General features: G+C 42.9%; 1 protein-coding gene across 2 annotated transcripts in view; it reads left to right on the top strand.

Annotated features, from left to right (window-relative positions):
* Positions 1 to 12865, top strand: part of PTPN18 (protein tyrosine phosphatase non-receptor type 18) — a 39880-nt gene extending 27015 nt beyond the window's left edge. Inside the window, exons 8-17 of one of the 2 annotated variants that reach the window (XM_075259149.1) lie at positions 576 to 718; positions 877 to 943; positions 4070 to 4147; positions 4998 to 5084; positions 7272 to 7360; positions 8652 to 8983; positions 11796 to 11851; positions 11942 to 11969; positions 12311 to 12379; positions 12532 to 12865. In XM_075259149.1, the coding sequence (XP_075115250.1) occupies positions 576 to 718; positions 877 to 943; positions 4070 to 4147; positions 4998 to 5084; positions 7272 to 7360; positions 8652 to 8983; positions 11796 to 11851; positions 11942 to 11969; positions 12311 to 12379; positions 12532 to 12596 (1014 nt within the window). In that variant the 3' untranslated portion in view covers positions 12597 to 12865. The remainder of the gene's footprint in view (positions 1 to 575; positions 719 to 876; positions 944 to 4069; positions 4148 to 4997; positions 5085 to 7271; positions 7361 to 8651; positions 8984 to 11795; positions 11852 to 11941; positions 11970 to 12310; positions 12380 to 12531) is intronic. The other variant, XM_075259150.1, reaches the window with a different exon arrangement.
* Positions 12866 to 13275: the final 410 nt, after the last annotated feature.

Raw genomic sequence — 13275 nt, 5'->3', positions numbered from 1 at the left:
GGGTTGTTGTGCCCTACACAACCCCCTAAGGTGAGCGGCTTTCCATTTGCTTACCTTTACTCATACTTGTGCTGAATTTACTACACTAGGGTCGGCTCGGTGCCGTATTTTTTCTTTTTCTCTTTTTCTGCAGGGAGAGACGGGTGTCAGGAAACAAAACCTGCTAGCCAGAACTGATTTTCTGATGGCCATTACATGTGTCCTCTGACTTCTAAGACTAGAGGAGTCTTACAAGAGTATCATGTGTCTTCCCATAGAATGAAGTGCTCCTCTATATTATATTGGAACAGATGGACTAGTCACAATGTGCCAGAATTCTGCTTTATTTAGCGCTGTACATGACCTCCAGGCTGTGCACATTTACTACCTGCTTACATACTTTCCCAGCCTTGTCTGACAAAGCAGAGTTTACGATGTGACAATATGTCTGTCAGGAAGCCAACTTATACCTGGTGTATACCCGATTTATCACCCAGGGTCAGCCACAGTGATCAGGTGTATAAGACTTGTCTACTCTGTCAGGATAAGTCCTCTGTCCTCGTCTTATACAGTTATCCTCTATATACTCCCTGCAGGAGGTGCGAGAGCTGGGCCACTTCCAGTACATCGCCTGGCCTGACCGGGGGATACCGGACTCTTACGCCTGCTTCCTTGAGATGATCCAGCTAGTCCGTCAGCACCAAGGAGAACACAAGGCTCCGATGTGTGTCCACTGCAGGTGAGAGCAACTAGAGAGGAACATGTAGGGTAGGACATTTTACACTGCTTCTGGAGCCTGGGAAAGCTGGGTGCCAGCCACTATGGTGAATATAATTGTTGTACATTGATAATAGCATCCTATGTTATTCAATAATCCATGTCGTATGTCTTGTGCAGTGCAGGTTGTGGTCGGACTGGGGTTATCTGTACAGTGGAATACATCCAGTGTCTGCTACACAAGCAGGTGAGGTATAGAAACATGACCACCAGAGGGCAGCACTGGCTTGCTTATCTCTATAAAGGATTATAGCACTTATTATCACAGAACTGACAGCTGATATACTGGGGGGTATTTATTAAAATAAACTCGCCATGCGTTGGCTGGGTGGTCATTCCTAAACCCAACACATTTACTATAACTCATGCCAAAAAACAGGTGTGAGTGATACTGAAATGGGGCAGATTTTGACACATGGACCTTGTAAGATGCCCCAGAACTGTTAAGAGGTTGGAGCCTTCTAATAATTCAGGCATAGGGGGAGGGGGTGAATGAAGACTGGCGGTGGAAATACCAGTCTTAATAAACTCCATCATTATATCTGGTGGCTCTCACCTCTGAATACAGCCATCAGTCCATCATTATCAGGATGCTAAGTGGGCAGCAGCTTATTTCTTAGGCTAGGTTCACACTTGTGCTAAGTTCTCTGTTTTTCTGCTCTGCTGGGAGACGCCGTCTGCTTATACAGCGGTTACCTGTGGATCCCATAGACCAGGGGTAGGGAACGTACGGCTCTCCAGCTGTTGCAAAACTACAACTCCCAGCATGCATACTTGCTCTGCTGTTCCTGGAACTCCCATGGAAGTGAATGGAGCATGATGGGAGTTGTAGTTTCACAGCAGCTGGAGAGCCGAAGGTTCCCTACCCCTGCCATAGACTAAATATGTGTCTGTTGGGTTTCCACTGTTTTTATACTGAAACTGGCAGATAGAAAAGACAATTTTTGGTGGATTCTGCGGTGGAGTCTACTATGCAGATGTGAACTTGGCCTTAAAGGGGCTCTATCAGCAAAATCATGCTGATAGAGCCCCACATATGCGTGCATAGCCTTTAAAAAGGCTATTCAGGCATCGGTAATGTTATATTAAACTACCCCCCCGTTTTAAAAAAATAACCTAAAAAAGAATGTGCTCTACTTACGGATCGTGCACGCTGGGCGGGCATTCTGGGTGTGTCTTCATCTTCATCCCCGCCTCTTCTTCCTCCGATGTCCTCCGGTCCCGTCTTCTTCCAGCGCTCGCTCGCGGACACTGATATGAAAAAACGGCCTGGGCGCATGCGCAGTAGCATGCGGCTTCTACTACGGTTACTGCGCATGCGCCCCGGCTATCACTGGCCGTTCGCGAGCGCTGGAGGAAGACGGGACCGGAGGACATCGGAGGAAGAAGAGGCGGGGATGAAGATGAAGACACACCCAGAATGCCCGCCCAGCGTGCACGTTCGGTAAGTAGAGCACATTCTTTTTTAGGTTATTATTTTAAAACGGGGGGGGGGGGGGGGGGGGTAGGGGTTAGTGTAATATAACATTTACGGTGCCTGAATAGCCTTTTTAAAGGCTATGCACGCATATGTGGGGCTCTAGCAGCATGATTTTGCTGATAGAGCCCCTTTAATATTATCGCTGTTTTTTCATGTGCAAGCCTCTAACTAAAAGGGATTCATACAGAAATACAATAAGAATTACCTTTAGAAGTGAAAATCCGGACAATAGAAACATGACCTTTGTTTTATGTAAGTGAAGCCAGTTCCTTATGTTTCTGTTCTTTACCAATGTCCAGATACTGTAGATACTTTCTATTGTTTTGTCCAGATACTGTAGGTATTCTGTCAGTGACTAAGAGGACTCAGCGGCAGTCACCGTATACACCGCTAGTTCTGCTCTCAGCGGACAACTGGAGACAATAGGGTCCAATCTAGACAATACATAGCGGGATTCATCTGTCTGATACCTAGCGGGATACATCTGTCTCATGTCTAGCGGAATACTTTTGTCTCATACCTAGCGGGATACATGTCTCATGGCTAGCAGGATACATCTGTCTCATACTTAGTGGGTTACATCTGTCTCATGTCTAGTGGAATACATCTTTCTCATACCTAGAGGGATACATCTATCTCATACCTAGAGGGATACATCTGTCTCATACCTAGAGGGATACATCTGTCTCATACCTAGAGGGATACATCTGTCTCATACCTAGAAGGATACATGTGTCTCATACCTACTGAGTTACATCTGTCTTATGCCTAGTGGGATACATCTTTCTCATACCTAGCAGGATACATCTGTCTCATACCTAGCGGGATACATCTGTCTCATGCCTAGCAGGATACATCTGTCTCATACCTAGCGGGATACATCTGTCTCATGCCTAGCGGGATACATCTGTCTCATACCTAGCGGGATACATCTGTCTCATGCCTAGCGGGATACATCTGTCTCATACCTAGCGGGATACATCTGTCTCATACCTACTGAGTTACATCTGTCTCATGCCTAGCGGGATACATCTTTTTGTTATACCTAGCGGGATACATCTGTCTCATGCCTAGTGGGATACATCTGTCTCATACCTAGCGGAATACATCTGTCTCATACCTAGCGGGATACATCTGTCTCATGCCTAGCGGGATACATCTTTTTGTTATACCTAGCGGGATACATCTGTCTCATGCCTAGTGGGATACATCTGTCTCATGCCTAGTGGGATACATCTGTCTCATACCTAGCGGAATACATCTGTCTCATACCTAGCGGGATACATCTGTCTCATACCTAGCAGGATAATCTGTCTCATACTTACTGAGTTACATCTGTCTCATACCTACTGAGTTACATCTGTCTCATGCCTAGCGGGATACATCTTTTTGTTATACCTAGCGGGATACATCTGTCTCATGCCTAGTGGGATACATCTGTCTCATACCTAGCGAAATACATCTGTCTCATACCTAGCGGGATACATCTGTCTCATACCTAGCGGGATACATCTGTCTCATACCTAGCAGGATAATCTGTCTCATACTTACTGAGTTACATCTGTCTCATACCTACTGAGTTACATCTGTCTCATACCTACTGAGTTACATCTGTCTCATACCTAGCGGGATACATCTGTCTCATACCTAGCGGGATACATCTGTCTTATACCTACTGAGTTACATCTGTCTCATACCTAGCGGGACACATCTGTCTCATACCTAGCGGGATACATCTGTCTCATACCTACTGAGTTACATCTGTCTCATACCTAGCAGGATAACATCTGTCTTATGTCCGTGTGTTACCTTTTCTATTCTCTTCTATTTTAGAAAGTTCCAAGTGACTTCAGTATCTTTGAAGTGGTCATGGAGATGAGACGTCAGAGACCGTCTGCGGTGCAGACCAGGGTATGTGAGTGGATGAGTAGTCCACACATCAATACAGTCAATTTTAATAAATCTCATCCAGATTTGGATGATAGGGTGGATTGCACCCTGTTCAATGAAGAGAGTGGATATCCAAGGTAAAAACTGATACAAAGGCAGATATTCTTTGGATTGGTGATGATTTTGTGTATTGTATGTAACCCCCGAATGTGAAGCACCATAGAATTAATGGTGCTATATAAATAAACAATAATAATAATAATAATAATAATAATAATAATAATTTTTTACCAAAATGGGGCGAGCACCTACCCTTATAGTCCTAATATAGCCCCATTAGTCACTGTAGCAGAACTGACAGGACAAAATACTACAGACTTAGTACAATGGGACGGATTTAGTAAGTGTGGCATTTCGTACGCCAGTCTTAATAAAGGCCCCAACTGGCGCAGGGTGCAACTAATTTTTGAAGACCCAAACCCATGCATCTGAATGGAGATCTATCTCCATGTCCATTATAGCTCAATCCAGAAAACAGAGTTAGTTATATGGCTTCAGCACAATGTGGCAAGTGTGGCTCGACATGTTTGACGTAGAAGGATTGATAAATTCCCCCAATGTTTGGTTGTTTTAGTAGGTCTCTTGAGAAACAGTGATGTGCATAGACTATAACAGGATTGTGACCATATAGCAGCCACATAGGCATGATGTATAGGAAGCTATGCACATTAGGAGTACGGCCATGGTATGAGGAGCATATGTTCTAAATGATACAAATACTGAATCCTACAGATCCACCATCAGATCCACCCGGTGCTTATTTCTATGGTTAGTACATAGGTGTTACATGACCCCCTCTCTCTCTCCATAGGAGCAGTATGACTTCCTCTACCACGCCATTACTGAAATGTTTGAGAAGCAGCTGAAAGAAAACCACAACTATGAGAACCTGAAAGAGGTGAGGAGCGAAGTCCAAGATCAAAAATGTCAGCAGAGTATAGCAAAATGCTAGAAAAGATAGGGCCGAAAAATCCTGTGTCCTGGGTTACAGCAGTTATTTACCTGGTAGGTGTAGAGGTTATGTGAGAGGGAAAAGCTTGGATACCTTGTTTGACTATGTGTCCCAAAAGGCATAAAATAGTAAAGCCACAAGGGAGAGCACTGCGGGGGGCGCTCTGTACTAATGCCCAGAATCAGTGCTACACTAGTATCTGTCTATATGAGTACCCATAGTCTGGATGTGCCGTCTTTCTATCAGCTCCCGCTCCAGTCTGTCTCCTTCCCCATTGCTTCCCTCCACTCCCCTCAGTCTCTTGGTGGTCCAAAGTTCTCTGTACCCATAGCTCTCTCTGGCTGTCTCTCCCTATCTTCACCCTGGACAGTCCAGCAGAATGAAGTGTCCAGAGAACTATGGAGCAGGGAAATTGGGGGTCAGCAGCCGGGAGTAGAGGACCAGAGACTGTAGACCATATCTGGAAGTCTGAACTTGGTCACCACCGTTCTGGATATTAAATCTCCAAAAATGGAGAGCACTAGTAGTAAAGATACTATAGTGAGCAGTAAAACACATGTATTGTCTAAATATTTTGGTATAATGCACACTATAGTGTAAATATCCTGATATAATGCAGACCACAGTGTAAATATCCTGGTATAAAGCACACTGTATTGTAAATGGCCCGGTATAGTGCACAACTGTAGTGTAAATATCCTGATATAATTAAGACCATAGTGTAAATATCCTGGTGTAAAGCACACTATAGTGCACACTTTAGTGTAAAAGGCCGGTATAGTGCACAACTGTAGTGTAAATATCCTGGTATAATGCGTAGTATAGTGTAAATGCACACTATAGTGTAAATGTCCTGGTATAATGCACACTGTAGTGTAAATGTCCCAGTATAATGCACACTATAGTGTAAATGTCCTGGTATAATGCACACTATAGTGTAAATGTCCCGGTATAATGCACACTATAGTGTAAATGTCCTGGTATAATGCACACTGTAGTGTATATGTCCTGGTATAATGCACACTATAGTGTAAATATCCTGGTATAAAGCACACTATGGTGTAAATATCCTGGTATAAAGCACACTATAGTGCACACTGTAATGTAAATGGACCGGTATAGTGCACAACTGTAGTGTAAATATCCTGGTATAATGCGTACTATAGTGTAAATGCCCCGGTATAATGCACAGTATAGTGTAAATGTCCCGGTATAATGCACAATATAGTGTAAATGTCCCGGTATAATGCACACTATAGTGTAAATATCTTGGTATAATGCACACTATAGTGTATCCTAGTATAATGCGTAGTATAGTGTAACTGTCCCAGTATAATGCACAATATAGTGTAAATGTCCCAGTATAATGCACACTGTAGTGTATATGTCCTGGTATAATGCACACTATGGTGTAAATATCCTGGTATAATGCGTAGTATAGTGTAAATGCCCCGGTATAATGCACAATATAGTGTAATTGTCCCAGTATAATGCACACTATAGTGTAAATATCTTGGTATAATGCACACTATAGTGTAACTGTCCTGGTATAATGCACACTATAATGTAGCTGTCCCGGCATAATGCACACTACAGTGTCAATATCCTGGTATAATATACGATATAGTGTAAATGTCCTGGTATAATGCACACTATAGTGTAACTGTCCCAGTATAATGCACAATATAGTGTAAATATCCTGGTATAATGCACAATTTAGTGTAAATGTCCCAGTATAATGCACACTATAGTGTAACTGTCCCAGTATAATGCACAATATAGTGTAAATGTCCTGGTATAATGCACACTATAGTGTAACTGTCCCAGTATAATGCACACCGCAGTGTCAATATCCTGGTATAATGCACAATATAGTATAAAAGTCCTAATAGATCATATTCTATAGTACAATTTATAAAAAGTATTACTACAATATGATGACTGTATATCTAATCTATGATACCCTAATCCCCATGGAGTATCATGTGAGCACTGCCTACAACCCCACAGACAGAGAGTTAATGTGAATTTTATACAATATGAGAAAACAGGAAGGGGAACTTCCTCATTTATCACTCTATCATCTGCTTGCTGTCATATCACTATTCTGAGATTGTCCTGCTGTCTGCACAGAACAAGACGCCGTTCTATGATGATGTCGCAGCTGTGACACTGGCGAACAGGACCAAGACCCTCAGCAGACCGAAGGAGCTTGGTTTACGGTAAGGACACTGCACAGAGAGCACTAAGTCTGATTTAACCCTTTAAGGACACAACCTATTTTGGGCCGTCACAACTGACAGAGTAGTGTAGCAGTGTTATAAGAGGAGCGGCTCATACCACTTATTCTGTAAATGTTCCTTGAGGTCCTCCGCACTGGAAATCTGTGACATAAAGTAGTGATATCAGACGGTAGTCACTGCAGTCAGACCCTGGCCTGCCTGAAATGGCTGCTAACAGGGAACAATAGACTCCATTCAACTTCACTGCAAATAGAAAAGTTTTAGTATGCTTTTAGTAGTGCAAGGTGTTGGCGGTGGCAAGGTGCGGACAATGAGCAGAACTCACCATAGGATTTTCTAGTAGAGAAAGAATACTGTACTGCCTTTCACAAGATAAACGTTCAGGATCTTAATAGTTAAAATTCGACCTAACGTGTTTCTAGGGAAGTGGTAACAACATGAGAAAACTGCTTGTGCAACTACTTTCAGATGGATGTACCAACTCTGCACCGCTGTTACCATCCGGAACCCCATCTTAGGAAAGCGACCTAATAATAGTGCAGAGGAACTGAGAAGGGTGGGCAGGGAGCCTTGTGATCTTCACCGCCGCTCTTAAGGATAACACTTTTTGCAGTTACTTTTGCAATATATTGGGTTTGCTTTTCTGTAGACTTGCTTTAAATAGAACCTTTCCCCACCTTCACCAACTCCAACTCTTTGCCTCCTTTAACAGGCCCCAATCCACTGATTCACACGAAGTTGGAATTTTTTTTCTAACCCCACCATTCCTGGGGAATCAGTGAAGATAATTTCAGCACCCAGTATGCTAATGAGGCTTTCTGCTGTCAGGTAGAAAGGTCATGTCAGGTCATGTCTATCCAGTTCCAGGACCGCCCAGCTGACAGTAGAGTCTCAGTAAATATTGGGTGCTGAAACAAACAGCAACGATTATTAGATAGAATATTCTAACTGTGCTGGAATCACTGTAGCAACATTTAGTGAAGGATGCAAAGAGTTGGAGTTGATGGAGATGGTGAAGTGTCAGATTATTGAGGGTTCAGCCCCCTTCCTCTACCAGATCAGCTGTTTGGGTGGGCCATGGTTCTCCGAGATGTGCCACTTGTCTTTATTGTTTCCCATATACTACAGCTTTGTTCTTAAAGTGTTGCTATACCTGGCCCTCCAGTGGATCTGGCTGTCTCCATGTTGTGTATGATATATATATATATATATATATATATATATATATATATATATATATCTTACATATTGTTCTTCCTTCTCCATACAGTGTATCTCTGCCCCCGCCGCAGTCAGAAATGAACAACACATACGCTGTTGTGAATAAAAAGCCCACTGCTCAGGGGCCCTCTCCTGGAAGTAACACGCTGAATACACGGAGTCCAAGTTCATCTCATGTCCAATACGACAATGTCAGACCGCGCTCATCACCTACAACACCCGTGGATCAGCTGTACACGACTGTGGTTCCTAAAGCCAACAGGATGTCCACCGTGCCTTCCAACCCACCTCCTATTTCTTCTTCCTATTCATTGGCAGGAAACCCAAGCCCCTCTGAAGTCGCTTCTGTTGAGTACAGTCAGGTCTCCATACCAAGTACAGGTAAACGCACGGGCAGATTCTCAACATTATGGCCCCTGCCAAATATTGGGTCCATGTGCTGCTTTCTTCCTGGGGAATTAGAGTAACACTAAGGGGCACATATACACATTTATAAAGGTTTAGGATCCTACAAATGGGTCCTAAGATCTGACTGTAGGAGGGGGCAATAATGGCAGCTGTAACTGATGCAATAGTCGTGTACCCTCCATATCCCATGTGATCAATAACACATTGGATAACATATTATTACCTACCTCTCCATGGGACAATATGTGACAATATTTTGAATGGGAAGTTCCCATAATATAAGTTTTGTGAATCGGACAACATGTGGCTACCTGGAGGCTTCTTGTGGCTCATGAAGTGTGCACTTACGTGGCTTCTTCAGGTACATAGCCCTGACCTACAATACGGTTCCAGCTTATGTAGCACTACACTTGCTTGCTATAAACTAAGGACACTCTATTAGGTGCACTTGAGTTGTATAAGTAGGGGGTACCAAGAGTGCCCACCAAGATAGCCTCATGCACTGAGGTTTGGAAGAAGGTGAAGAACTGAATAATTTCCTACATAAGCAGGTTGTACATACATATCAAATGGCCATCACGATGCCAAAGAGCTATAGTTCATACTTACATATAGGTGCTGGCCACTGTTATGCACTGTATGGCACACTAGCCATAGGAGCACCTTATTACATAATGGCTAGTCACTGCCCTCTGGGTAAATAGGCATTTTATTAGGTACTGACTAAGTGGGGGCTGCAAAGTATACTGGGCATTGCATAGCATACTAGTACCCATGTGCTGTATGGTAGGTTGGGTGCTGTTTTACATTGCAAAGAGTGTATGAATGCTTTTCATATGTTCTCGCTGCTTGGGTTGGTTTGGTCAGGAAGACTTTTGGTGGCTGATGCATTTGGTGTCCTCAAGTCTGTACTGCGATATACCAGAAATGTTATATCTGGTCAGTCAAGCCCTCAGGCCTGTTAGCCACAACCTGTGTCCGGGCTCAAAAGACAGGGGTCTCAGAATATTTCTGACTCATGTGTACAGTACAAGTTCCATAGAAAACAGAGAAATGCAATGTATAGTTATTGTGTTCAGAGCACTTGAGCAGAACAATGCACCTTTATGTCATGTGTTATGTCACGTCTTACATGTTTTGTGCAGGTATCATGTCTGTCTGTTCTGTATTGTTGTATTTATTTGTTAATAATAAAACCATGTTTCCTCAGTATGTGTCTGTGTCATAGGTTAGGATGTAAGAATACCGAGCTCAGCTTCTCCCCTCTATTATATAAATCTATAGATCACGGCGCTCAGCTTCTCTCCTTTATCGTATAAATCTATATATCACGGCTCTCAGCTTCTCTCCTTTTTCGTGTAAATCTATATATCACAGCTCTCAGCTTCTCTCCTTTATCATGTAAATCTATATATCACGGCGCTCAGCTTCTCCCTGCTATCCTAAAAGCCTATATATCACAGAGATCAGCTTCTCTCCTTTATCGTATAATTCTATATATCACAGAACTCAGCTTCTCTCCTTTATCGTATAAATCTATATATCACGGCGCTCAGCTTCTCTCCTTTATCGTATAAATCTATATATCACAGCTCTCAGCTTCTCTCCTTTATCGTATAAATCTATATATCACAGCGCTCAGCTTCTCTCCTTTATTGTATAAATCTATATATCACATAACTCAGCTTCTCCCTGCTATCCTGTAAGCCTATATAAAACAGAGCTCAGCTTCTCCCTGCTATCCTAAAAGCCTATATATCACAGAGCTCAGCTTCTCTCCTGTATCGTATAAATCTATATATCACAGCGCTCAGCTTCTCCCTGCTATCCTGTAAGCCTATATATCACAGAGCTCAGCTTCACCCCTCTATCCTAAAAAACCTATATATCACAGAGCTCAGCTTCTCTCCTCTATCACATCGTGCTATCAGGGCAGCATACATTACCTTATAGGTTCACTTTAAAACATAAATGAGCTGATCTTGATCCCTGGTCTGGTGCAGAACTGTAATGTTCGACATGGTCTTAGTATGGAGTTACAGCACGACAAGAGTGTTCTAGTTCCTCGTGAGGCTGAGAGATTAGTAGCCCTGGTGTATAAATAACTTGGATCCCTTGAAGCCCATATAACAGCCTATGTATTGCAATGTCCTCTTGGCTCGATATATCCTGAGATAGCTTTGAAAAAAACATGATTTTGTGATACTCTGTCAGGAGTTAACTATGCTCTATGTCACCACCTAGTGTTAGTAATGTGAATCGCAACCTGTTGAGGTCTTGATAGGATGTCACAATAATGAAATGACTTTGTATTGTGATAGATTGGTGGGCACATCTATATATATAAGGAGGATCTTCTAGCGACAATGTCTCAAGGCGATGTGTGAGATGTCACAGTCATAAGACCTGATACCTTTCTGTGTTATGTGGTGTTACATAGTGGCATATGCCATATCACACCACCAATGTGAGGTGCCATACTGATATACTGTAGATATATGTATGCTACCTGGGGAAAGAGGATATAAGTAAGGGCTCAGTTTTACTACCTGATTCTAGTATCATATAAGACTGGCAGATGGATGCCAGATGGGCACTTCTCATAGACCTGTGACTGTACATGTACCTTGTCTGTTGTGGCTGCCCTGCCAACAATAAGTGACGGGCCAGTTGCCCTGCTGTACAGATGTGCCGGCTGTTCGGTGTGCGGGTACCAGGTTGAATTTGGCAGGGTGACAGGATGATTCCGGCTGTATAACTCTCTCTGGGTTTCTTCCTGCCACAGTCCCATCTAATAACCATCTGAAAATAGATAACAAATGGAGTCAGTCTGTATCCAGTGTGGGTTACCATTCTCACCAATATTCACAAGCACATAATTATTAACATTGTCTGACATTGTAATGTGGTAATATTCCTGTATTGTTGTAGGCTTACACCATGGTATCAGACAGTCAAGGTAAGTGTATGGAGAATCAGACCCTATACTGGTGCTTTACATGTATATTATGTTATATGTGGTATCCCCTGTGCCCTGTTCTCCTCCAGTGCCAACATCTCTGTTATTAAAAAAAAAAGCCCTGATGGTATATGATTGGTGGCAGTATAATAGAGCTATATATGGCTCCATTTGTTTTAGCTCCATTTTTGTTACTGGTAAGTGTACTCTGGAGAGAATTTACCTATATGTGAGCACTGCAATGTATTTGCTTTGTAGTAAATTCACAGCACGTGTGCACACTATGGTACCATGTGCATGTCACTAGCTCTCCAAGTAATAATCCGATCTCACCCTTACAGCTAAATCTCAGGACTATGAAATTGTCACCGATGCTTCCAAAGGACGTGGTCCAACAACCTCAGGGATAGGTAAGTTCTGGATACAGGGCCCTGACATGGTGTTACAAGACGAGTTCTATCACACCACACAGTGAGTCCATAGTCCATGCTGGCTGTGATGGACAGGACATGGAGTATACAGGAATCAATTGCCTACTAAAGAGCTATTTCTCTATTTACAGGATTTAACTTTCGTGTAGGAAAACCTAAAGGACCTCGTGACCCCCCTGCTGAATGGAGCCGATAAGAGGACTGACTATACCATAACTATACATGGCGTATGTCACTCTGCTGCCTGCACACTGTATGCTATATCAGGGACTGGTAATCATCATCAGCCTTGCCCATTTACTGACCCTGATGGACAGATCTCATGTGATGTTAGACGTCCCCATGTTAGATTGAAGATTTAACTACATAGAAGATGTTCCTGAACTGACAACAAAGAGTTAAAACTGAAATCATTCTGCACGTGATGGATATGTGCATGGAGCGTATTACATGGATGATGATTGTTTGATGACTATCATGTATGAAATACATGGATAAGAATGTGGTGTATCCCTCTAGTGCTGTGTATACTGTCAGGTGCGGACTGTCTGCACACCATACTGTGACCTCAAACAGCCCTTACTCATCAATGGAGACGGGTGATACCGGAGAGGGCCAGGAGATATAAACCCATGAAACAGCACCTTATGTCTTACATGTAATTTCTATCTAGGAGGCAAAGAGGATGTGGTCTGATATTATATATATACACTCACCGGCCACTTTATTAGGTACACCATGCTAGTAACGGGTTGGACCCCCTTTTGCCTTCAGAACTGTCTCAATTCTTCGTGGCATAGATTCAACAAGGTGCTGGAAGCATTCCTCAGAGATTTTGGTCCATATTGACATGATGGCATCACACAGTTGCCGCA

The sequence above is a fragment of the Leptodactylus fuscus genome, chromosome 11 (assembly GCF_031893055.1).
Source record: "Leptodactylus fuscus isolate aLepFus1 chromosome 11, aLepFus1.hap2, whole genome shotgun sequence".
Taxonomy (NCBI): domain Eukaryota; kingdom Metazoa; phylum Chordata; class Amphibia; order Anura; family Leptodactylidae; genus Leptodactylus; species Leptodactylus fuscus.
The sequence above is the reverse complement of the archived record's forward strand: the minus strand, read 5'-3'. Positions and strand labels throughout refer to the sequence as shown.